General features: G+C 46.8%; 1 protein-coding gene across 6 annotated transcripts in view; it reads left to right on the top strand.

Annotated features, from left to right (window-relative positions):
* The window catches only part of SLC41A3 (solute carrier family 41 member 3), a 34522-nt gene extending 8587 nt beyond the window's left edge, over positions 1–25935 (top strand). For 2 of the 6 annotated variants that reach the window (XR_012377207.1, XR_012377206.1), the window contains exons 2-4: positions 2112–2398; positions 23204–23311; positions 24966–25922. Coding sequence is in view for 1 of the 6 variants with exons in the window: in XM_073889874.1 (XP_073745975.1) it covers positions 18417–18611; positions 23204–23311; positions 24966–25025 (363 nt within the window). In the remaining 5 variants the exon portion in view is untranslated. Of the gene's footprint in view, positions 1–2111; positions 2399–18171; positions 18612–23203; positions 23312–24965 lie in introns of those variants that run through there. The other 4 variants (XR_012377208.1, XR_012377209.1, XR_012377205.1 and 1 more) reach the window with 3 other exon arrangements.
* Positions 25936–26183: the final 248 nt, after the last annotated feature.

Below are 26183 nucleotides of genomic sequence, written 5' to 3' on the forward strand. Positions count from 1 at the left end.
GAGGAGCTCTGGTCCGTGAAGAGTGACTTCTCCCTGCTTTTACGATTCTCTGTCTTTGACTGTTTGATAATGGTGTGTCTTGGTGTGGATCTCTAAATTTATTCTGCTTGGAATTTGTTGAGGTTCTTGAATATGGGAATTTTTCTGATCATATTTGGAAAGGTTTTGCCCATTCTGTCTTCAGATATTCTTGTGTACCCCTTTACTCTCTCATTCCTTTCTGAGACTCCTGTTATGCAAATGCTGGCTTGCTTAATGGTGTCCCACAGACCTCTGAGGGCTTGTTCATTTTTCTTCATCCTGTTCTGTTCTTCAGATAGGATAATCTGTTGATTTATCTTTCAGTTCAGTGGTTCCTTATTCTCCCTGCTCAGGTCAGCTGTTGCAGTCCTCGAGGGAATTTTACACTTTGGCTATTATATTTTACAACTCCAAAATTTCTACTTGGTTCTTTTAAAAGGTTTTTATCTCTTTATTGATATTCTCTGTTTGGTTAGGCTTCATTTTCATACTTTCTTTGGTTCTTCAGGCATGGTTCCTTAAGTTCTTTGAACATATTTAAAATAGCTGATTTAAAGTGTTTGTCTATTAAATCCAGTGTCTGGGCTGCCTCAGGATATTTTTTATTAATTGCTTTCTTCCCTGTGCATAGGTCATAGTATCATGTTTTCTTGCATGTCTCATATTTTTTGTTGAAAACTGGACATTTTAAAATTCTACAACGTGGGGCGCCTGGGTGGCTCAGTTGGTTAAGCGTTCCAGCTCTTGGTTTTGGCTCAAGATCATGGTCCCAGGGTCCTGGGATCGAGCCCCGCATCGGGCTCTCTGCTCAGCGGGGAGCCTGCTTCTCCTTCTCCCTCTACCTGCCGCTCTCCCTGCTTGTTTTTTCTCTCTCTCGCTGTCAAATAAATAAAATCTTTTTAAAAATTTTGTAATGTGACAACTCTGGAAATTAGATTCTCCCCTCTTCTCAAGGTTTCTTGTTATTGCTGCTTGCTGGAGTTGTTGTGTCTTTGGTGACTTTTCTGAGTGACCTCTTTAGTTTGTATTCTGTGTTGTATGCGGCCACTGAAGTCTCTGCTCGTGGTCAGGTAACGCTTGGCTAGAGATCTCCTTGAAGGCCCCGTGTGGAACTGTGTGGAACTGCTGAACATCCCTGTCTGTGCCTGGGGGCTCTGTGTGCGCATTGGGGCACGCCTTCAGCGTAGTCTGGTGGCGGACAGCTCTGCCTCGCCCTCACTTTCTGCTTGTGCAGAGCCTCCAGAGGAGCTGGAGGGTAGAGCTTCGGGCCTTCTCAGCTATTTCGTGAGCAGATGCCCAGCCCAGTATGAGTGGCCTTCTTGATTCCCAGGAATTTTTAGGAACTCTGCAAAATTTGCACATCTCATTCCCCTTTTCCTTTTAGGCTTTTTGGTTAGTGTATTATTTACCCCAGCTATTACCCACTGCCTCCGGCAGCTGTGAAGTGCCTTTAATTGTTTCCAACAAATGTCCCTCAGGGAAAGGCTTTTGTACACTGAGTGAATTAGGAGTCAGGTGAAATACAGATAGTTTGTAAGTGGCAGTTTCCAGTGAACCACCTACTAGGTCAAAGAATGACAAATTTTTTGAAAATGAGCCTTTGAAAGAGCTTGAGCCCATTCTGTTCTCTCTGGGCTCTCTCTTTTAGGCTGCTGCAGAACCAGAGAGCAGGGGGTAGGACTAAGGCACAGTTAAAATATCACAATCACCTATGTTGCTGTTCTTGCTAAAGATTCAGCATTTTTTTCTTGAATAAATACTCTTTGCATTACTGCAAGCCTTTGATTAATTCCCAGAGTTCTGAAAAAGTGGATTCTGACAGTTTTTGCTAGCTTTCTTGTTCTTTTATGGAGAGAATTTTCAGTTCCCTATACCACCAGTTTTGCTAACTCCAATTCCTAAATATTTAGTGCTGTCTTCTATAATGTGTTTTTTTCCCCTCAAATATGTGCATATTAAATAAAAAACTATTTAAATTGGGGTTGCAGGAGACCATGTGGAGGCAGTCACTGTGTGAGGGCTTACATGGCATCAGCCCCAGAGGGGTCAGGAACTCTACTGAACAGCCCCTGTTGCTTTGTGTCTCCCAGGTTAAGGCTGCCAGGGGCTCAGCTCTGCTTACATGGATGGGACGGAGACCCGACAGCGGCGGCCAGAGGAACTGGTTCTGCCACACACACTCAGTCCTGGAAGACTCTCTGCAGCCTCAGAAGATGGACCTCTGAGTGAATCTGAGAGCCAAAGGGCGGTCCCTAAACCACTGGGGACTGAGCTCAGCAGGGAGACTGCCTTGTCCATTGGCCTTCAGGTGGTAGTGCCCTTCATGTTTGCAGGACTGGGACTCTCCGGGGCTGGTGTACTTTTGAACTATTTCCAGGTAAGAGGGAACTAAATGGTAATAGTGCTGTTGGTAGCATTGTTGAATGTCATCCCTGAAGAGTAGGCAGCTGCACATTGAGTCCAGCTTGAGGGAAAAGGGACAAGGCCTTCTCTTTCAAATACCATTTTTCTACAAATTGGGCAAGATTCTTTTAGTTACTGGTGATGGAGACTAAATTTAACCTAGGTTAAACTTAAAAAAGACAATTTATTAACTCATATCATTGAAATATCTAAGGGGTTGGATTTCAGGCATGGCATGATCCAAGTGCTTAAATGATATCATGGTGCTGGCTTTTTCTCTGTCACTCAGCTATGTTTTATTTTCAGGCAGAATTCTGTGCCTAGAGGGGAGGATGGCCCTTGGCAGTTAATCCTTAGTACATGTGTTCTTAGAAAAAAAAGAGACCTCTTTATCAATGTCCACATCAATCTCTAAAAATTGATCCTGATGTCAGGCATCCACTCCTGTTCCAGTCACTGTTCCCTGAAGGAGGACATTCTCTGCTTGGCTAGCTGACTCACGTTGTTAATCGCTCTTTGAAGGGAGGCAGGACCTGTTGATTTGCAGCCCTCCTGGAATGCCACATAGTGAGGAACTGGGAGTTACCCATCAGACAAAAATACTACCGATGAACCATGCCTTTCCTGTTCTTCTACTGGCAGAGCCCTGTTCCTTTCATCAGTGTGACCTTCAGAAGTCCTCCCTGGAAAGGCATAATACCTAAGGATATTCTAAGTCATGACTGGCCAGATCTCTCCTATCAGCAACCAGCAGAGAACAAAGATTGTCTAGAGTGGGGCAGGCTGGGAGAAGCAGGGCTGACACATCTGACAGCTCCCAGCCCGTGCCTCACACAGTGCTCTAGGGGCTCTGCACTGGGGGTGGGGGTGGTGGTGGGCTCTCTGTGCCTGGGAACTTGGGCCCTGCCCCTCACTCATTTGAGTCCCAGTTCTGCCATGTAGCTGTAAGGGTGGTAGTTTAAAATTTTTTTTAAACCAACACTAAAATCAGATTTCATGTAAAAGTCTGAATTTCTGTTTTCTCTTGAAAACCTGGCAACTGTTACAACGTTGGACCCACATTCTCTCAGGGCCACAGTCAATGGTTGCTGCCCTCTCTAGGTGGCCATTATCTCTAGTTTGCCACAGTCCCCACCACTCCCTCTTATTACACCGTCTTCCTTCACTCCATCACCTGCCTGGCCCTGCCCCACTCTGGGGTTCTCAAAGACCCTTCCAACAACCATCTGTCTAGTTTCTCATGACATCACCACACCAGTGAACAGCTCCACTCCGAAGATCCACCTAGACCTCGTCAGGCCCTAGGATGGCTTTCTATTAAACTGGCGTCCCTATCCCGGTTGGATTCAGCCCTAGTCCCCATGTTTGGTCTCTCTCTGACCTCCAGAACCCTCAGCCCTCTCCTTTCTCCCGGTGACCTGGTGGATTCTGGCCCTTCATCCTTCTTTAAGCCATGGTCAGTCAGCACTGCCCTAACCTCCAGAGCACCTCAGTGCCTGGCTTCCATAACCTGGAGATTCCTCCCCACCCCACTCCTACCTCCTGCCCCTGCCTCCTCACTGCCTTCCTTACTTCAGGTCCTCCTTCCTGCAGTCCATTCTCTGTACCAGCAATTTTCAAAACATCTGTTTTATCGAGGTCTCCTACCAGTATGATGTCACTGAGCATGTATCCCACACCCTCAAACACACACACACCTCACACATATATATTTATACGTACATTCATAGACATCAATCCCCTGTATGTACACACATTGGTTTAGAAAGTGTACACACACACATAAGTTTATAAATTACATATGGAGAGGCAGTATAATAGTGAACTGAACTGCTTTAGGGCCCAGACTCTGGAGCTTTTTCTAAGTGGGTTTGAGTCCGACCTTTGTCACTTACACAAGTTGCTCTTTGTTCCCCTATTTTCCCTTCTTTAAATTAGAGTTGACCCCAACAAGGTTGTTAAGAGGACCATGAAGTGCTGGTCACAGTGCTGGGCATTAGAAAGCACCCAGTGAAGGTTAACTGCTGTTGTTCCTGTTGTCACTGATATTCTGTCACGTGCAGTGCTGGGCCAGTTTTCAAACACTTACATAAAATTTCAACTCAAGAGGATAAAGATTAGGCAGAAACATCCATTCTAGAGTTTCTTTCATGTGTTCATTGGACCCACATGAGGGTCATGGCCCAACTGCTGTGTCAGGGGGACCGCCATGATGCAGATCTGAATTTTAAAATCCCTGTTGATTTCTCTATTAACTGTGGAATAAAATCCAGGCTCCACAAACTGGTACCCAAGGGCTCCCCTTGGCTGTATCAATTAGGTTGGTTTCAGCCACAAATATCAGAAAGCACACCTAGAATAGACTAAATAAGAAGGAAATCTGTCATCTCCCAAAATGGAATTTCCAGGATAGGGTAATTCAAGGTTTGGAAAGTGTTATCATCACCAGCCAACGATGCCTCCGAGAAACCAGGACCTTTCCAAGTTCCTGCCAAGTCAGCACCCAAAGTTGGCTTTGTCCTACAGCTACATCACGGTCAGAGGGAGAAGAATGGGTCATGTGTTCTGGCTCCTCCTTCTTTTTTTTTTTTTTTAAAGATTTTATTTATTTATTTGAGAGAGAGAGAGAGAGAGAGAGAGCAAGCCCAAGAGGGGGTAGGGTCAGAGGGAGAAGCAGACTCCCCGCCGAGCAGGGAGCCCGATGCGGGACTCGATCCCGGAACTCCAGGATCATGACCCGAGCCGAAGGCAGTCGCCCAACCAACTAAGCCACCCAGGCGCCCCCCTGGCTCCTCCTTCTTAAGCACAGAGAAGCTTTCCTAGGCACTCCCAACAGAATCCCCCCACTTCTTACTGGCAGATTTGAGGTACATTCCACTTTGAAACCAAAAATTGGCAAAGGGATTGGAATGGCCTCGATTGGTTTGGCCTGCTTGAAGTGAGAAGAGGATCCCCTGCCCTGTGGGGCAGGGGTGGGTTCTTGTGTACAGTTGGGTTCCCTGGGGAAGGCTGGAAAGGGGCAGTGGTGCCACACTGGCTCAGGGCTGCTGAGGCTCCAGTTCTGCAGCTCTGTCCAGTGGTGCTGGCTCTAGTCTCAGCAGCATGGTAGCCTCCAGCCTCACTTAGACTGTCCCCTCCCTGTGCCTGCCTTTCCACCAGCCCCAAGTGAAGAGGCCTCCCATCATCCTTCCTGCCCCATTTCACATAGGCAGTCTTTCATGGAGGTGCTGGCCCCACTGATGTTTCACCTTCACAGATGATGGGATATTTGCCATTTCCTTTTATCTTGGGTGTTGATCTGGTGTGTCTTTGGTTTGAATGTGAACTCCCTGAGAATAGAGGCTACACCTTTTTTATTTTTTAATTTTATTTTCCTGGAAAAGGTAGAATATCCATGTGGTTCAGGGTTCAAAAGGTTCACCAATGCAGGGACCAGGTTCCCCAGTATACACAGAGGCAGCCAGTGGACCCCAGTTGGTTGTTTTCTCCTAAAGATATTTTATGCACGTACAAACAAGTATCTGTATCTGTTCATCTGCTTCTGTATATTTGTCTCTTTTTTCAAGTTTTAGCACATACAGACTGTTGAATGTTTTACTTTTTTCACTTTACAATATAGCTGTACAGTATATTCACTACACAATATGTTCCCTTTACAATATTCTTTATAGGTATATTAAGAGTTTCCTTTTTTTAAATGGTTGTTCAGTGTTCCATTATACAAATATACCAGAATTTATTTAGCCATTTCCTTTCTTATGTGCTTTTAAATTTAATTTAATAGTTTGCTATGGCTGCCATAACAGAGTACCACACCTGGGTGGCTGAAATGTCAGAGACTTCCTTTCTCACAGTTCTGGAGCCTGGAAGTCCAAAATCAAGGTGCCCTCAGTGTCGGTTTCTCTTGAGGCCTCTCTCCTTGGTGTGCAGATGGCCACCTTCTCCCTGGTCATCCGTCTATGCATGTCTGCGTTCAAATTTCCTTTTCTTGTAAGGACACCAGTCATATTGGATTAAGACCTATCCTTATGACCTCATTTTAATTTAATGCCTTTTTAAAGGCCCAATTTGTTGGCACCAGATGCGTCATATTCTGAGGTATGGGGTGGGTGAGGAGGGTTAGAACTTCATTTTAGGGGAGGGGTTATGATTCCACTCATAACAACAACTTAAAATGGTATTACTAACAAAAGCTGCATTGAATCATCTTGACATTTCATACACACCTGAGTAAATGAGTAGGATAAATTGTTGCAAGTAGAAGTGCTGGGTCAAAAGATGCATGCATTTTCAACTTGGGCAGATATCCCCAAATCACTTGCCCTGGAGGTGGACCAGAGCAACAAAACTAGAAGCTGATTCTTTGAAAGAATTAATAAGATCGATAAACCTCTGGTCAGACTTATCCAGAAGAAAAGGGAAAGGACCCAAATCAATAAAATCATGAAGAAAGGGAAGAGATCATGACGAACACCAAGGAAATAAAAATAATTATTAGAAATTATTACCAGCAACTATGTACCAACAAATTAAGCAACATGGAAGAAATGGATGCCTTCCCAGAAACTTATAAACTACCAGCTGAAGCAGGAAAAAAATAGACAATCTGAACAGACCAATAACCAGCAAGGAAATTGAAACAGTAATCAAAAACCTCCCAAAATACAAGAGTTCAGGGCCAGATGGCTTGCCAGTGGAATTCTACCAAACATTTAAAGGAGAATTAATACCTATTCTTCTGAAGCTGTTTCAAAGAATAGAAATGGAAGGAAAACTTCTAAACTTGTTCTATGAAGCCGGCATTACCCTGATCCCAAAACCAGGCAAAGGCCCCATCAAAAGGAAGAATTACAGACCAATATCCCTGATGAACATGGATGCAAAAATACTCACCAAGATCCTAGCCAATAGGATCCAACAGTACATTAAAAGAATTATTCACCCCTACCAGGTGCGTTTTATTCCTGGAATGCAAAGGTGGTTCAACATTCGCAAATCAACGTGATAGAGCCTGTCAATAAAAGAAAATTGAAAATATGATCCTCTCAATTGATGCAGAAAAAGCTTATGACAAAATACAACATCTTTCTTGATTAAAACTCTTCAAAGTGTAGGGATAGAGGGAACATACCTCAATATCCCTCCACCACCAAAGGAAAATGCCTGTTTTCCAGCACTTGGCAACATAGTTTATTATCAAATCCTTTGATCTTTAACAATCCGATAGATGGAAAATTGCATTTCATTGTACACTCTATTAGTTTCTATTACTATGTAACACATCATCCCAAAATTTAGCAGCTTAAATAGCACTCACGTGTTATCTCCTGGGTGCTGTGGCAAGAATCCAGGTTAGCTGGATTCTGACGACTCAGGGCCTCAGTTTCTCACTGCCTGTTGCCCAGAGGCCACCTTCAGGACTTTCCCTGCTGGACGTGTCCAACATGGCAGCTTCATCAATGCGTGAGGTCCGAGAAGGAAACGGTCTGTTAGCAAGACACAAACCACTGCCTTTTATAAACTCACCACGGAAGAACATTTTTCCTCTTTTGGCTAGAGGCAAGTCACTAAGTTCAGCCTGTGTTCAAGGGGAGGGGATTACACCAAGTGTCTACACAGGGTATCAGGGGCCATTGTCGAGGTCCCTTGTGGTGTAATTTGCATTTCTTACATTAACGAAGTTGAATATCTTTGGATATTTGCTTCTATTTTTTGCCCATATTTTTATGGAGTGGTTATCCTTTTTCTTATTGATACCTAAGCGTTCTTTATATATAGGGAAATTGGCCCTTTAATTGTGATATGGATTACAAATATGTTTCTCATTTTTCTATTTATCTTTTGACTTTGCTTTTGGCCCTGCATGTATTTTTTTTTAATGTAGTGAGATTAATACTGTTTCTTTTAAGGCTCTGAGTCCGTGTCCTCCTTAGAAACAGAAGCTGCCTCTCTTATAGCTTTCCAGCCCCTTGGGTACCCACACAGGGCAGCATATTACAGGGTTTGGGAATATGTTCATATGAAGAAGAAAGAACCCCATTCTTTGTGATGAGTCTGATCTCTTTGCATTACATATAGCAGAAGTTCAAACTGGTGGTCTCTGCAGAGTGGTCAGGAACCTTGGGCCCCATGGAAGTGGGTGGGGGTAAAGAGGAGGGAGGGTCTGGCAGGGATGGTGCCTTAGCAGAGACACTCGGAGCAACCTAGAAAGGCAGGAGGGCAAGGGGCTGGCGGGAAGGGAGAAGCAAGGGGGTGGAGAGTTCTGTGAGGGAAGGGACTGGAGCCTGGACTGAGTGTCACAGGGGCTGAGGCTAGCCTGTTGCCTCCCCTTGGTGAGGGAAGATTCCCATCCTAGGGTTATGGAGGTGGTCGAACATAGGGCACCCAGCCCTGGAATGTTGAGAAATACCACAGGTTATGAATCACAGGGACTCCTAGCCTGAGAGGGGCCAGCAGATGCTGTGCAGGGCCCTCAGTAGGGAGTGCTTAGGAGCAGAGTGAACCTGCAGGGGCTGTGGGAGGCACTGTGTGGTATCAAAAGAGTGGGGGAGCCCCTGGTTTCTGCAGGAGGGTGTGACTGGCATGGTCACAGGACGGCAGGGAAGTAGAGTCCACTACTCAGGGATAAGAAGGCACCATCCCTATGATAAGAAAGGCTGTGACAATAGCGGGGTGGAACCTGTGGGTAGGCTACTCAGGACCATCCTGCTTTGCCCCCACGTCACAGTAGCACATCATACTGCTAGTTTTAGGCCTCACACCACATTGATCCTGGGATGCCTTGACACCAGCTTAAACCTTGGAGGTGACTGGGACTTCTAGGGAGCAGGCAAAGTGCCTCCCGAGCAAGTGAAGCAGCCTCTTGACCTGAAGGGAGAGGGTGAACTTATAGGGGTTCTCCATTGCAGCCCATAAAGGCAATGGAGGGGCCTGTTTTGGGGGTGCAGGGAGCATGTATCCCCAGGAGCATGAATCCAGATTAAAATCAATGCCAGATTAATCAACCTCCCACCCCCAGTGGGGCTCATTTGCTACCTTGTACCTTAAATAGGAGTTTTTTGAAAAGAACAATGTGCCTCTCAATTCCACTGGCTGCAGGGGAGGTGGGAGTTTACTGAGTCCTTCCTGTAGAGCCAGCATTGTGTATCCTATATACCCAGGAGGGCCTGGCCGTGGTCGGTAATGTTGGAACACCAAGGAGGACAAGCAGTGTCCTAGTGAGGCCTTGTATGTGGCCTTACTATATATGGCCTTGTATATGGCCTTGTATGTGGAGACATCTATGACTTTGACCTATACTTGGGGTGTCTCAGAGACAAGAGTGTCCCAAGTTCTTCCTTACCCTGAAAGGAACAAGTTAGGCAGTGGCCCAGGAATTTGTGAAAGGTGCAGATGGAGACATTTGCTGGCCAGGGCATCCAGTGCTAAATGGCAGTCTAAAGTTTCGGACTTCTGCTGACTGTTGGGTGGGTTGTGTCCTTCGTTAAGGACATAAACATTCCACTGAGCTCCGTCACATGGTACAGTGGTCATACCACCCATAAAGTATACAGATGCCATTGCTGTGTGTTCAGTTGATGTCGTGGGGGCTCCCTACACAGCCAAGGGACCAGGGGAGTGGTGACAAGGGACTGAGGCATTCGGCAAGGGGCTGAGGAAGAACAGGGGAGACCTCTTCCTGGAGGTGGCATATGCCAGGGGTCCCAGGTTTGATTCTATCCTGCATTGAGGAGGCCTCAATAGCTATGCCTCCCAAGGCCCAATGGGCAGCTGAGTATGGAGGGTCACAGGCCAGGGTCTGTGAAAGCCTCTCTTTCCAGGAGAGCCCAGTGTGTGGCCAGCAGTTGCTGCTTGGTTGGTGTATTGTGTAGGCAAGGAAGGTATTTTCTTGCATCTGAAGGCCTTGGGCACTGTGTGTCCATTATGGATATATGGTCTAGAGACCAGGAAGCATAAGAGGTTGCTAAAGCTTTTTCAGTGAAAGAGTATTTGAGGGCACTGATGGGAATGCCTCTTGACTTTATTTTTTTTTAAAGATTTTATTTATTTGAGAGAGAGAGAAAGAGCACAGAGAGAGAGGAAGAAGGAGAAGCAGACTCCCCACTGAGCAGAGAGCCCAATGCAGGGCTCCATCCCAGGACCCCAAGATCATGACCTGAGCCAAAGGCAAACGCTTAACTGACTAAGCCACTCAGGTGCCCCATGCCTGTTGACTTTAATTTGGACAGATTCTAGGGCCTTTTGTTGGAGGTGTCCATTCAAGGCAGGTGTCTTTGCAAGTGACAGCATAAATGGGCATAAGTAAAATGTGTAGATGAGCACTGTGTTGCCTCTGGATCCAAAAAGGATTAAAAGATGTTGGGCTTGGGGCGCCTGGGTGGCTCAGTTGGTTAGGCGACTGCCTTTGGCTCAGGTCATGATCCTGGAGTCCCGGGATCGAGTCCTGCATCAGGCTCCCTGCTCAGCAGGGAGTCTGCTTCTCCCTCTGACCCTCCCCCCTCTCATGCTCTATCTCATTCTCTCTCTCAAATAAATAAATAAAATCTTTAAAAAAAAAAAAGATGGGCTTATATTAACAGTGTGTGTGCTGAGAGATCAGTAGCTATTTTCTGACAGTGTCAAGGATGGAGTTGCTCTGGATTTACCAAAATAATTTTCATGAATCTGCCAAGGTGGCTGGCTTTGCCTCCTACATGTGGAGTCATGGCCATTCTCTCTTTATGAACTCCTTTCTGAGTATTTGGATGTCCTTAATGAATGTGTCACTTGAGTCTTCCTGGAGGAAGACATCATAATGTAGTATCAGACCTGTGCTCCTCGAGAAGGGTGCAAGCAGTTAAGATGTTGTCTGCAAAGATTGTGCATAACAGAGCTGGCGAGGTACCCTGTGAGTAGCCTGGAAAAGTCTACCGTGTCTATTCTGAGTTGAAGGTTAACTGCACCTAAGAGGCTGTTGAAATAGGCACTGAACAGAACACATTCGCCCAATCTATAGTAGCAAAATACTAAAAGGTTGCTGATTAGGTGGAGTCAGTGATCTCAGTAACATTGGACGGGGGTCTCTGGATGGAACCAGAGCATTAAGGTTATGGTCATGCACTCTGAGGCACTTTATATTCTTTCCAGGTTTAAGAACAGGCCAAATTGGACCTTTAAAAGCAGAAGCAGTGGGGGTAATCACTCCTTCTCCAAGTAGGTCTTGTATGATCCATTTCAATCCTTGAAGACCCTGTGTTAGTTTACATTGGACTGTGTTAACTATTTTAGCTCAGCAGAGGGGGGTGTGTCATGGGGTCTCATTTTTGCAATTGAATTTATATGTCAGACTAGGTGACAGGAGTGTCATAGAGCACTTGCACCTACCTCCCCCCACCCCCGCCCAAAGGCACCTCCTGCCAGGACATGGCCAGTTGGCAGTAGTCCTTGACTTGGTGACAGGAAGAGACGGCCGTGCCCAGGAGAGACAGTGAGTGGAACACGGAGCAGGCTAACATACAAGCTGGCCAGCAGTTCGCGGGTCCATCCCAGGCAGCCCTGGCCGTGTCAGCAGCTAGTTAGCAAAGAGCAACTGGTGAAAGCTGACCAGGATTGGGCTGTCCTATTTATGATGCCAACTGTTGGAATCACCTCCTCCTCACTCCATTGGTGAGAGAGGGTTTCCCACCCTAGCATTATGGAGATGGCCCAAACACATGGCAACCCCAACACTGAACAAAGGAAATTACTGAGTTTATCAGTCACGTATACTCATAGCCTGGGGGAGGAGGACACTGCCTACCACCCAGAGACACACAGGGTTGCGCTGGGGAGCAGAGTGAACCGCCAGGAGCTTCAGGAGGCAGGCTTTGTAGTAACAATACGATAAGGTGCCCCTGGTTCCCATGGCAAAGTGTGGGCTAGCCAGAACTAAAACCCCCTACTCGGGAATAAGCAGGAACTGTGCCTAGTCCCCTTGATAAGGAGAGTTGCTTGACTAGAGGACCTTGTCTGTTGGAGTAGAGTAGGGAAGGGAAGTTACAGTTAGACCATTTGCTGCCCTCCTGGTTTCACCAGATGTCAAGGCAGCAAATCATAATGATTTTAGGCCTTACACCACTCAACCTATAGAAGGCTGATTGGGTTTCTTTTTCTCTTTGTTTCTATGATTGATTTGTTCATTTGTTCACTCATTCATGCAACACGTGTGTGTGTGAGAGAGAGACAGACAGAGACGGAGCAGCACTGTCCTGGACACTATGGAGGACCCAACAGCCAGGCCCCACTCTCACGGCATCATAGTCAAGCAGGGAGGGACAGACAGCAGATGCCTAAGTCAGTGTTAGACAGCAGAAAGGGCTCTGAAGACAAGCAGGCCAGCTGTGCCTCAGCCTCAGAGGGGGAGGCCGGAGGAGGCCTGAGGACTAGAGGCTGGAGTGAGGCCCGAGTGACATGAGGGAGCTGCCTAGAGAAACCGTGTGTGAGAACGGCTGGCCCTGGGTGGGAGGACGTGCTCTAGATCCATGTGTTCACCTGTGGGTGGGGTTCTGCCAGCCACATAAGAAGCAGGAAATAAAGGAGAACCCCTCCTGTTACTGAAAATGTAATCGGCTTGATCTCTGAGACCTTAACAGGATGGGGAAGAATTCAGGTCTTTTAAGCATGACCCTGTGGCTCAGAACCAGCCCAGGCTCAAGGTGACCGTGAAAGGAGTAAGAGGCCATTTGGAAGGTGTGCTGCAGGGAAGATAACCAGTTCCCACTGAAGAATCAGAAAGGAAAGCTAGGAACGGTGGTGTGCATTCCAAAGCCCTCTGCCACCCTCTGCAGGCCCTCCTAATTGTCCTACAAATACACACCCCCTAAAAATTGAGGGGGTTAGAATAGATGAGGGATTCATGCTGTAGGCCTGGGGAACCTGATTCATTGGTCCGTGCCTGGGTCTGGGCTGCACGTTTCAGGTCATTCTGATGGTAGAATAGACTGAAAACCACTGATGCTGTCCCACCCCTCATGATTAGAAGTTAGAGGCCCACACAGGGGCAGGGACTTATTCAGGGTCGCCCCGGAAACCACCTCATCCTTGACCCAGATTCTACCCTGCTGCCCAGCGCAGCCCCAGAATCTAGTTCAAGCTCTCTGAGATTTTCTACTATGCTACTGAACTGTTTTTAAAATCACATTCCTGATTTTCTGGATTATGACCCAATAAACCATGTTGACAGATTTTGTTCTCAAATAGCACAGGAAAGTAATTTTTTTCATGTAATGATATCTTTTATTTATTTTTGGTGACAATTTATGTTTTGATGGTTATGAAAGCAAGTAATCACAGTAGAATATACAGAAAATTATAAAATAAAGCTCACTTTTAATTCTACCATTCAAAAGTAGCCACTTTTAGCATCTTGGTGTATATCCTTCTGACCTTTTACTGCTTGTGTTCACTGCTCTGTGTGTGTGCATTTATGTTAATTTCTCATTTGATTTTTTTAAACAGAAATGAGAAACATTTTTGTAATGATTAAGAACTTGCTTAATTAGGAATCTCTTTCTGTGTGAAATTATGTAAATCATTGTCTGTTTCCATACCTTCTGTACTGATGAGAATGGTTCAGGGGCCCACTGTGTATAATTATACATTGTATTAGGATGTTTGACCAAATTCAGAACTATAAAGAAATCGCAGGAGTTGCTGAAATCAGAAGAAAGTGATCACTTGTTGGGGGCCCCTCCAGCTGGGTGCCATGGGAGCAGTGTGATCAGTGTCCAGAGAAACCAGGCCAGCTCCAAGTGGTTCTGTTGTAAACCAATTAACTTCCGCAACTTCTTTCTCAAAAACATGCCATTTATTTCTGCCTTCTGCTGGTTTAGACTCTTGTTTGAATACAGGGACTGATGGCGGGCAGCAGTAGATGGGGGAAGGATAAGGAGTGGACTGCAGGGAGGATGGTGGAGGCGGTCTGCACCGGGAGTCAGGGTCTCAATCCCGCCTCTGATACTGACATGTGTGATGATCTTGGGCAAACCCTCTCAGGGACTTCGATTTCTTTCTTTCTTTCTTTCTTTCTTTCTTTCTTTCTTTCTTTCTTTCTTTCTTTCTTTCTTTCTTTCTTTCTTTCTTCTTTCTTTCTTTCTTTCTCTCTCTCTCTCTCTCTCTCTCTTTCTTTCTTTCTTCTCTTTCTCTTAATTTAAATTCAATTAGCCAACATACTAGTTTTTGATGTAGTGTTCAATGATTCATTAGTTGCGTATAACACCCAGTGCTCATCACGACACGTGCCCTCCTTAATATTCATCACTCGGGTACCCCATCCCCCAACGCCCCTCCCTTCTGTAACCCTGTTTGGTTCCCGGAGTCCAGAGTCTCTCATGGTTTGTCTCCCTCTTTGATTTCTTCCCATTCAGTTTTCCCTCCCTTTGCCTATGGTCCTCTGCACTATTCCTTATGTTCCACATATGAGTGAAACCATATGATAATTGTCTTTCTCTGACTTATTTCACTTAGCGTTATACCCTCCAGTTCCATCCATGTCGATGCAAATGTTGGGTATTCATCCTTTCTGACGGCTGAGTAATATTCCATTGTATATAGGAACAACATGTTCTTTATCCATTCATCTGTTGAAGGGCATCTCAGCTCCTTCCACAGTTTGGCTATTGTGGACATTGCTGCTATGAACATTGGGGTGCATGTGCCTATTCTTTTCACTTCATCTGTATCTTTGGGGTAAATACCCAGTAGTGCAGTTGCTGGGTTGTAGGGTAGCTCTATTTTTAACATCTTGAGGAACCTCCATACTGTTTTCCAGAGTGGCTGCACCAGCTTGCATTCCCACCAACAATGTAAGAGGGTTCCCCTTTCTCTGCATCTTTGCCAACATCTGTTGTTCCCTGTCTTGTTAATTTTAGCCATTCTGACTAGTGTAAGGTGGTATCTCAGTGTGGTTTTGATTTGTATTTCCCTGATGGCTAGTGATGGGGGTGGAGCATTTTTTCATGTGCCTGTTGGGCCTTCGATTTCTCATTTGCAAAAACAGAAGGTTGTACCTCTTGGTGAACATCCTAGAGATATTTTTGCGAGTTTGGTGATGGATTGAACATGAAATGATTCAGCGTGAAAGGGCATTGAGAAGCACAGATGGCTACACAAGGGAGTGAAGCTCTTTCATTTGTTCATTTATTCATTCACTTCCAGGTCTCAGTGCTATGTGTGGTTGGTTGGTCCTCATCTCTGCTCCCATTCCTTGGGTTTCCTTCAGAGCACTTATCACAGGTCATAATTACATTTTCATTTTTATGTTTGGCTGCCACACTGGAAGGCATGTGGAAAGCATGTGTCTTTCAGCTAACATGTACCATGACACTTAGACCAAGAGTCTGGCAAATATTAGCCCCTCGGTACTAATTTCTGGAGTAAATGAATGAATGCTTCCCCTGCTCTGAAGTTGCAGCAGTGAGTCAGCCAGATTCCAGTCTCAAGAGGAGCGTACTCCAGGAGGGGAGAGTCAATGTGTGTGCATTTCATGCTGCCCCTGGGCAGATGTGGGCTTGCCTTCAGAGAGGTTCAGAAAAAGAGCTTGGGAATTCTGGGGAAGACGTTAGGCTCCGGCCAGGAAACTGGGATGGCCTCAGAGATGAGAAGATACTTCAGTTGGCCCTGAGGTTTGACAAGAATTTGGCCTGAGCAGTGTGTAGAACCTGCAGAAGGAGTATTGTGAACATAGGCATGGCCCATGTGAGGGTCCCGGGAAGTTCCTTCTAGGCTGTGCAGTGTATGACCATGTTCTAGAAAGAGAGGGCTCAAATGGATGCTTTTCCCCCCCAAATTGTGAGGGACCTTGAATGTCTGGCCACAGAATCTCAACTTTTTCCGGTAATGAGTTGACAGCTAATGAGGATATTTGGGCAAGCAGGTGACTCGGAGATGTAATATAAAATGTTAATGTGAAGAGCATATTACTTCTGGTGGACAGATGGGTTAGGAGGTAGTAAGGGCCCTGGTGAAGGTGGTGTCCATGAGCTGGAGAGGAGGGGACAGACATGGGAGAGACGTGGGGACAAGCAGATTGGATGTGGGGTTGAGGTGGTCAGGGGATGGGTAATCAGAGTGGGTTTTGGGTTTCTGGCAGAACCATTCATTGAAGCAGAAGGGTAGGGAGAGGGGTGGGAAGGAGTGATCATGGAAGACTGATCGAGTTACATGGGGGTTACACGGAGTCTGACAGCTCAGGGGAGGCTTGATAGTTGTTAGTTTATCTGAGATGAGAAAAGTAGAGAGTGGGGATGAGGCTCCCCAGATGTCCCTGTTACCTATTGCTGTGCAGCACACCACACCCAAATTTGGTGACTTGTATCAAGCCAGTCGTTCAGTTTGATCATGAATCTGCAGTTTGGGTAGGGCTCCATGAGAATGGGTGTCTGCTCCATTGCAGCATCTGCTGCTGTGGCATGCTACACATCATACGCAATGCAGGGTAGCTCACTTACATGACATGACAGTTGCTGCTGGCTGTCGCCTGGAATCACAGCTGGAACACCCATAGGGGGCCTCTCTGTGTGACCACTTGGGCTTCTCACAGTGTGGTATCTGGGTTTCAAGCATGAGCATCTCAGGAGATGGGAAGTGGAGACTTAGTTTCTCAAGAACCAGACTGGCATGGTGTCTCTTCCACTGTGTTCTACTGGGCCAGCAGTCACAGATCAAAGGGATGAATGTCCAAGAAGGGTAGAGCTCATTATGTCTGGCTCCAAGGAGAGGCTTAAAAATATCTGTTGAATGAATGAGTAAATGAATTATGTGAGGACAGATGCAGAGAGAGGAATATCTGGGGCTTGAGGGAGATATTTTTTGGAGAAGTTTGGCTGGAGTTGGTGAGGAGGTGGATAGGCTTGAGGAAGTCAGTAGGATCTAGATTGGTGAGGACCATGAACTCCAGGCTAAGGGGATGGGACCTGAGTGTGGGATAGACTGTCCAATAGAGGGGAACCAGCTAAGTTGCCTGAGAGGAACAGGAGCAGAAGTTGAGGCCCAGATTAAGGGCCTGGTCCAGGTTAAGTCCTCTTGGGTCCGTAGGTAAGTGTGCTTCTGACCTTGGGCTTCTTTTGGTTGTGGCCTTGATCCTTGTTCCAGTCAGCCCTCAGGCCTGCCATTCTGTCCCTGGTACCTGTGGAATGCATAGGGCACACCCAACAATAGAATCACAGGCAGTCAAAGGTAACGTCCCAGCCAACTCTCTGGGTTGGGGCAGTCAGCAGGCTATCAGGGTTGGTCTAACCTTTGTAGTGGATGAGAGTGGTGGGGTCCCTTTGGAAACATGTTTATAAGCCTTCTGGGCCCTTGAGAGAGAACAGGGCTGCATTTCCTCTGTGAACACAGCTTCTTCATATGGCCATGAGCCTTTGGACTCTGAAGTCAAGGCGATCATAGGACAGACATGGCTTCTTTCTTGGGTACCTGCAGCCCTCTCAACCTTGAGGAATGAACTCCTCAGGGGCCTGTAGGAGTGGGTCCTTTATGCTGAGATTTCTCCAGGCCCTTCTCTCCCGAGAGTAGAAGCAGCCTGGGGTGCATAAGCAGAGGCGGGCAGGATTCTTTGTAGCCCTCACCAAGGCCAGGCCTCATGCGGCTCTGTCTCCCTGGGTCCAGCCCAAGCCAGTGTGGGCTGGATGCTGTCAAGGTCACTGGGAGAGACTGTGAGTCTCCTCATGACAGTCCCGCTGAGGGAGGTCCCAGCTGACACAGCAGCCACTCTCAGAGGAGAACCTGATCTGCAGGGAGTGGACGGACAGCAGGAGCTCGCCGAGGCCCCAAATGAGGCTCTGAGTCACACTGGCCTTTGTTTCTTGCTTGCTGTCGCCCTTGGCTGAAGGGCAGTCGGGGAGCCTTCCAGCAGCTCAGGGCACTGGCAACATTACCTGTGTGGACCTCTTAGGAAACGTATCCTGGTGTGGGTGAGGAGGACAGAGGACAGACTTGGACGTCTTGCTCCTGTGCACGTGGTTGGCAGCCTAACCATGGTGGTCACCCAGCTGAATCTGGAGTTTCGCTTCCAGGACAAGAAGCTGCGAGGCTTCAGCTGTGAGCTTACTCGGTCCCCCCACGGGGTCTTCCCTGAGACTGTCTTCACTATCATTTGCCAGATCGTGGTGCCCATTCTACTCTCAGGCTTGGGCATGTTGACAGCCGGCCTGGTGATGAACATCATCCAAGTGCGTACTGGGCATGTGATAACCAGCATGGGGCCCTGGGTGGAGGGAGAGGGGAGCCAGGATCCCTGGGCATCACAGATAGGTTGGGAGAGCCCTGAGCCTGGCCTGATGCCCAGGAGTCCCGGGCTCAGTGGTGCCAGCCGGAGGTCCCTCCAGAAGCCTCAGGTCTGAGATCCATAGAAGCTTCTGATGACCCTCTCCAAGGTCAGCCTACACGAACCATGTTAGCCTGCTCAAACCATTTTCCTTCCGGGGAATGCAGGCTCATCAGGTAGGATCTGGAGGGGTTCAGACTCTTTGCCATTCGCTCACTACATGAGGGAATTCATTAGCCTCCCCTGCATCAGCTTCCCCACCTACAGACAGGGTTAATGAATGCACCTACCTCACAGGGTTGTGAGGATGGGCGCCTGAGAATGCCTCATGTTGTGGCCCTGAGGGTGATGGGAACTGTTCCCTCCAGTCCCCAGAATCTCTGTCCAGAGCCCGGGCTGGGGTCCAGGCGGTGCGGGATGCAGTGGTCTCTCTTAGGTGGAGGCATTTGCGGGGAGGCCCTTGAGCAAGAGCACACACTCCAGCATTCACTTCTCCTGGTCTGTTTATGCTCAGGTAATGCTGTTTGAATCATTGAGGGTTTGCTTTGTCTGCCTAAACGTTTTTATAGAATTAGTCTGTAATTCTAGACAATATACATAAGTGAAGAAGAGAGGGTGCCCATAATCTCAGTTAACGTTGTGGTGTGTATCTGTCAAGAACGTATGGGATCATACTATATGATATGCTTTTTAGTCAGTGAAGTTAAATTTAAATTTAGTTTTGCAGCCCATGGGGACGTCCCAGCTAGTGTGTGCCTTCCTCAGTTGGACCCCGCATCTCCTTCCTGATGGCTGCTCAGCCTTCCCTGTGCACCTGTCTGAGTTGGAGAGGGGTGATCAGCACCCACCCTGTCCCCCAGTCTCTGGATGAGGCTCATGATGTCTCCTAATTGTCTTCTGCTTGCACAGCTCAGTGGATGGCACATTCACCCCTCCCGGGGCTAGAGCAGCCCATTGTGTACTGGCCAGTACTGTTAGAAAGCATCCATTTGTGGGGCTTGCAACCTATATACCCATCTCTCCCACCTCAGAGCTTCACCCCTTGGGCTTTTGTAGTAGTCTCTCACCCCTTCCCTAAGACACTCCTGGGGATACTGGGGAGAAACACTCTGCCCTGGGTCTCTCCTTTTTGACCTTCCATGACCTCCTCATGGAGCATGAGTTTGAGCCCCTCCACTACACTGCATATCCCTTAGGTGCTGCAGCCTGGGAGAGTGTTGATCAATCAGCTGGGGGATCTTGGCAGAGTCCAGAAGATTTGGTGGCATGTGGGGGGAAGACGGGCTCAGGATTGTGCCTGACCATTAGCAGTGGTGGTGCAGAAGGCCAGTCCAGGAGGAAGTCTACCAGAGGGCAGAACACCTTTCTGGACCTCTGTGTTAAGGTGCCATCTGGGAGGCTAGCATGCAGCAAAAGGGGTGTCTTGGGAGGCAGGCCCAGAGCATACCGGGGGAAGGCTGTTTGCAAATCCAGGCCTTGAGCCATCCAGCTTTGGCAGGCCTGGCAGCTGGGAGAAACAGAAAACAGCCCTGGAAGATACAACTCATTCCTTCTTCCCATTTGCAAACATGCAGTACCTCCTGGCTATGGTGAAGTTCAAGGGCACTCAGGTTTGCATGGCTCCTGCGTGTGCACCACTACCTCCCTGCTCACCGCCGCTCAGCGGTGCAGGGGGCAGCCTTGCCAGCACCACTCCACAGGGTAGTCCCACAACACAGGAGGGTGACCTGGCTCCATCTGTTCCCAGGCTGCCTCATGCTGGGGCCTCGGGTCTTATGAGCCTGCAGCAAGGATGACCACCTGGCAGGTGTGCCTCGTGGCTGTGCCTGGCACAGTGGGCTGGCCCCAAGGGCACTGGTCCGGTCCTGGCTTTACCTCCTCTAGATTTGGGGCCAGAGGTATGTTCTCTGTTTATGGGGTCTGGGTTCAGTCTATCGTTGGGCCCAGGGATTGAGGCCCAGTAAGTGGTCAGAGTATCAGTTCGTTGTTTTTGTTTTTGTTTTTCAAAGAATTATCTTTCAGTTACACAAGAAAGGAAGGTATAAATGTTTCTCTTTTTTTATAAAGTAAGTATCGCAGTTGAGGTTAAGCCCTCAATCTCAGTTTATTCGTGGAGGAAGCCTCTATTATCAGGTCACATGTGTTCTTCAGACCTTATTGGGGTGCACCCAGAGGCAATGACAGGGGTTTTAATTGTGTATGTGGTCTTTCTGCACTGAATCAGACATGAATTAGGATGTAGCCGTGCTCAGAGTAGGTGAGATGCATTCATTCATTCATCTGATTCCTCATTTATTCGCTCAGCATATTGTGTTGAAGTCTGTACCAGCTGCTCTGGGGCTCTGGGGGTGCAGCGGTGAGCAGAAGCAGGCCTATCCCTGCCTTCCTGGCATTTGTAGCCTAGCGGGCGAGGCAGGCACTCATCTGATCATCCCACAAACAAGTATCGGAGCGGAGGCAGTGAGCAGACGTTTGTCTGTGAAGAAGTAGGGAACAATTCTTTCTTCCTAGAGGGATCAAAGAATCTGTAGTTAGCAGGACAGCTGGAGTTGGACCTTAAAGGATAATATAATAGCTTCTAGGATGACGTGAGAAATAGCAAACATTCCAAGCAAAGGGATCAGTGTGTGCAGAGATATAGGTGAATGACATTTGCAAGGAGTGAGGAATGGCAAGCGGCCATGGTCATGGGGTCAGGGTGCTGGACAGGCAGTGAGGGGATCTGTCTGCTCTGCTCAAGTTGTATGCTGAGTACAGAGGAGTTGTTTGGGTGTTGGTGAGCCCTCTGTGGCAGGGGATGCTGAGAAAGCCGGGGGTTTACTCTTGAGTCAGTGGGTACTCGGACTTGTGTGTCAGCTGAAAAGAAAGTGCTCGGGAGCAGGCCAGCTTGCTGGGGAGGTGGGAGGAGGTGGCCAGCCTCAGGGGAGGCCAGAGCCCAGGGAGGAGGGCCCTGTCAGGAACTGGATGGCAGACTGACCTCTGGATGGGATGTGGTGCACTGATAGGACAGCTGCACAGGGGACTGGGGCTGGGTGCTTCTGGAAGACCAGGAGCTGCAGGAGGCTGCTGATGGTGGGAGCACCTCCTTGCCTGGTGACACAGTTTTCTTCTGAACTTTCAGGGGAGGGCAGACTCCTAACTCCATCAGAGCTGGGAATGGATTCTGAATGCCCCAGCTTTGCAGATAAGGTAAAAGGAAAAAGGGAGCCATCAGCCATGGGTGCTCTTTCTCCATCGAAGAACCTGAAGGAGGCCTGACCCTTTTCACTTCAGGCCCTGTAAGCTGTTTTGTTGGGATGCTTTAGATGACCCTTCTGGGCTCCTACAGTAAGTGGGTTCATACATCTTCAGTTTCAGGGAACAGGGACCAAGACGCCAGGCCTCCTGTCTCTTAGCTGACAAAGTAGGAGGATGTTTTAGGTCTAGAATTTTAAAACCAAGAGGAGCCTTTAGTGTAGGGATCACATGTATCTATAGGGGCCAGAGAGGTAAATTAAGTCAGTGGGAACAGATAGGGTATTGAAAATTGGTGGAGGGGTGCACAGGCAATCTAATTGCATATAAACAGGTAGGAATCATTTTCACTTCACAAACAAGTTTTTTCTCTTCCAGTTTTCTTAATGTATGTGCCCCTTTCATTCTTTTTTATTTTATCTTTATTTGAGATAGAGAGTGAGTGAGAGAGAAGAAGGAGAGAGAGCACGAGGTGGGGAGGGGCAGAGGGAGAAGCAGGCTCCCCGCTGAGCAGGGAGCCCGACTCAGGGCTTGATCCCAGGACCCCGGGATCATGACCTGAGCCGAAGGCAGATGCTTAACCAACTGAGCCACCCAGGGGCCCTTTTTTTTATTTTTAATTTTTTACATTTGATAGAGACCTGGATAGAGACATATTCTGTCTGTTTTGACAAATCCAGAGTCTGCATGTGATGCTCTGGGGCCACTTGGCCGTGGTGTCTTGGGGCCACCTGGGAATCACTGTCCCTGGTAGAGCGGTGCCATTCCTCAGTCCCAGCTGGTCTTGCCAGTGCTCCCATTCATGAGGAATCTCCCAGCTTTGAAATCGGTGACTCGTTCCTGTTGCTACAAACACATGGACCACATTGGATACAGCGTGTTTGCAGACTGGACCCAGCCAGTTGGCCTTGGACCCCAGCTTGCCCCCCAGTTTTCCCAGCTGCTGAAGGCCAGAGAAAGAAAGGAATTCTCCTGAGGCCACTAGTGCTGTTCACTGAATAGTATTCAGAAAATTTCATGGCCTCCTTATTCTATGTTTAATTTAAAGCCATTTAAGAAACTACTTAGTCTTATTCATGAGAAGTAACTTGCCACAACTTCTCTTTAAATTTTTTATTGTTATGTTAATCACCATACATTACATCATTACTTTTTGATGTAGTGTTCCATGATCCATTGTTTTTGCCACAACTTCTTTCAAGAAGTTTTGAAGATGTGCCAATATGTGTATTTGAATTGATCTCCTTATTCTTTCCTCACCAGCACTGGCCCGTGTTTGTAGAGGTTAAAGACCTATTGACGTTGGTGCCGCCCCTGGTGGGCCTGAAGGGGAACCTGGAAATGACGCTGGCATCACGACTCTCCACAGCTGTAAGTAGATATCTGAGTGTCTGGGCCAGCTGCCCCCCAGGGATGGACCCATGGGCACCTCCCAAGCTCCCCTCATAGCTTGTTAGCCAGTGGGTTGGACTCTGGAAAAATGAGTGTCATGAGGTTCTGTTCTATCACGATGCTCCACCTGGTCACTCCTCCCAGTCTGCCATTCTGTTTTTCCAGACCCAGCTGGACTCTGGCAAGAGCCAGGCCCAGCCCCATGTGCCCTCAGTTTCTCCTCTAACCCAGTGTCAGGTCTGCTCTGTGTCCCCGAGCCTGGCTCCACACATTCACATACAAGTTGTAATAAGCAATGCAGACTTCTAGAGGGTTTGGGAGAGGAGACAGAGGGTTTGAATCACAATGGCACCTACCTCTGTTGGAGGACTCTGTTCTCTAGAATGGCTCCTTGAATGCTCCGTCAGCAGAGCGGCTTTTCAGGGCTCTGTAGCTCACACTGTCCTCGCCTTGTTACTTGTGGCACCCGTCCCGACTATCCTGGGAGCTGAAATTCTCCTTCTATTATGCATAGTGGTCTCTCCCCTTTGTGAATCAGTGTGTGAACCAGGCCTGTGGCAAGAGGAGGTGTGGTATGGGCAGGAGACTGAAAGAAGAGCAGTGTAGCTGGCATAGTGCAGGTGGGGTGGGGGCGCTGCCTGGAGAGGTGGGTGAAGGGCAGTCAGCCCGACAGTGGCCCCTGAAGAGCCACATCCTAATCAGTCGGGCCTGTGCATGGTTCCTTACGTGGACAGGGTCTTTGCAGGTGTGGTTAAGTGAAGGACCTGGAAGATTATCCTGGATTATCCAGGTGGGCCCCAGTGTCATCACAAAGGACAGGGAAGTTTCAGAAGAAAAGGCCGTGTGAGGGAAGCCAAGGCAGAGAAGATGCTATGCCATGGATTTGAAGATGGAGGAAGAGGCAGGAAATGTAGCTCTACCTGCTGGAAAAGGTGAAGAAACAGATTCCTCCCTAGAGCTTCCAGAGGGAGTAAGGCCCTGTTGACACCTTGATTTTTGTCCCAGAAGACTCATTTCAGAGTCGGCCTCCAGAACTGTAGGAGAATGCATTTCTGTTGTTTTAAGCCATGAAACTTGTGATAATTTGTTACAACAGTAATAGGGAATTAACAGGTAGGGCTGGATCATTTACAGACCTGTAAGGACATTGAAATGTTTTAAGCAGCAGATAACATGATACAGACATGCACACGTATGATTACATTGGTCAGTGTTTGAGAGGGAAAAAATGTTGCTTGCAGCCTCTGCTGTGGTGTCATTTCAGGTGTTAGCATTTTTATTTCATAATGTTTAACTACATGTTAAACATTCTCTGCAATGATCAAATCGTCGTTGTAATTTGTTTAAAATACATAAAACATAGAGGGAAAACACACTAGTAGTATAATTCATTACAGCCATCTGTCCAAGGAGAATACCGTCATTATCATCACAGTAGAACCTTTGAAGGCACTCAACACCCATTCTGTATTTTTGTTTAAATCACTGTATTAGGGTATAAATTAATATAATAAAATTAATAAAATAAAAACTCACAAATTTTAAGCACTATATGCTCAGTTACTTTTGACAGATCTGTGTCCCTGTGTAACTACCATCCCAATTGAGATCTAAAACATTTCCATCTCCCCAGGAGATGTCTCCTCGTGCACTCAGCCGAGCCTCTCCCACCACTCCATCCTGGCAACCCTGATCCAGTTCCAGTCTCTATAGATAAGTTTTGTTTTCAACAGACATTCATGATTTTTAAAAATACTCGTAGTGCAACCTGAAATAGAATAATTTTTCTGTATTGTTTTATATTTATTTTGTTTTATTTACATTGTTTTATTTTAGCTATATTGTTCTGGATGTTTTAGATATTGTAATAAGCCAAGAAAAGGAAGTGAGAGACTTGCATATTGGGAAGGAGAAAAACTCATTATTTGCTATCGATATATTTGCCATCTTGGAAAAATCTAAGCAAATCAGCTAGAAAACTCTGAAACTAATAAGCTCAATAAAGTGACCTGGTTTCAAAATATTTAGATGAAATTAAAAAAATATATGTATTGACATACATAAATGTGTATCTATGTACTCGTGTACACACTAGAAATAATCATTTACAAAATACAGTCAGAAAAGAGATATCTTCTAAAACATAAACTAATTTTAACACATCTTCAGACTGAAGCCATAAATGTTCAGGACCTATACAAATAAAACAATAATACTTTACAAAGGGAAATATAAATTTGGAGAGAGATATGAAGTTCCAGAATGGGGAAAGTCAATGTTATAAAGTTACCAGTTTTCCCTGTTTTAGTTTATAAAGTTAATGCAATTACTATCAGTGTGCCAAAGGAGTTAGGGGAACAGTTGACAGTATTATTTTATTTTATTTTTTATTTATTTTATTTTTATTTTTTAATTTAATTTAATTTTATTATGTTATGTTAGTCACCATACAGTACATCATTAGTTTTTGATGTAGTGTTCCATGATTCTTTGTTTTTGTGTAGCACCCAGTGCTCCATGCAATACGTGCCTTCCTTAATACCCATCACCGGGCTAACCCATCCCCCCACACCCCTCCCCTCTAAACCCTTGTTTGTTTCTCAGAGTCCATAGTCTCTCATGGTTCATCTCTCCCTCCGATTCCCCTCCTTCATTTTTCCCTTCCTTCTCCTAATGTCCTCCATGTTATTCCTTATGTTCCACAAAGAAGTGAAACCATATGATAATTGACTTTCTCTGCTTGACTTATTTCACTTAGCATAATCTCCTCCAGTCCCATCCATGTTGATATAAAAGTTGGGTATTCATCCTTTCTGATGGCTGAGTAATATTCCATTGTATATATGGACCA

This window comes from Callorhinus ursinus, unplaced genomic scaffold (genome assembly GCF_003265705.2).
Source record: "Callorhinus ursinus isolate GAN/ISIS: 27379988/994484 unplaced genomic scaffold, GSC_fseal_2.0 scaffold119, whole genome shotgun sequence".
Lineage (NCBI taxonomy): Eukaryota > Metazoa > Chordata > Mammalia > Carnivora > Otariidae > Callorhinus > Callorhinus ursinus.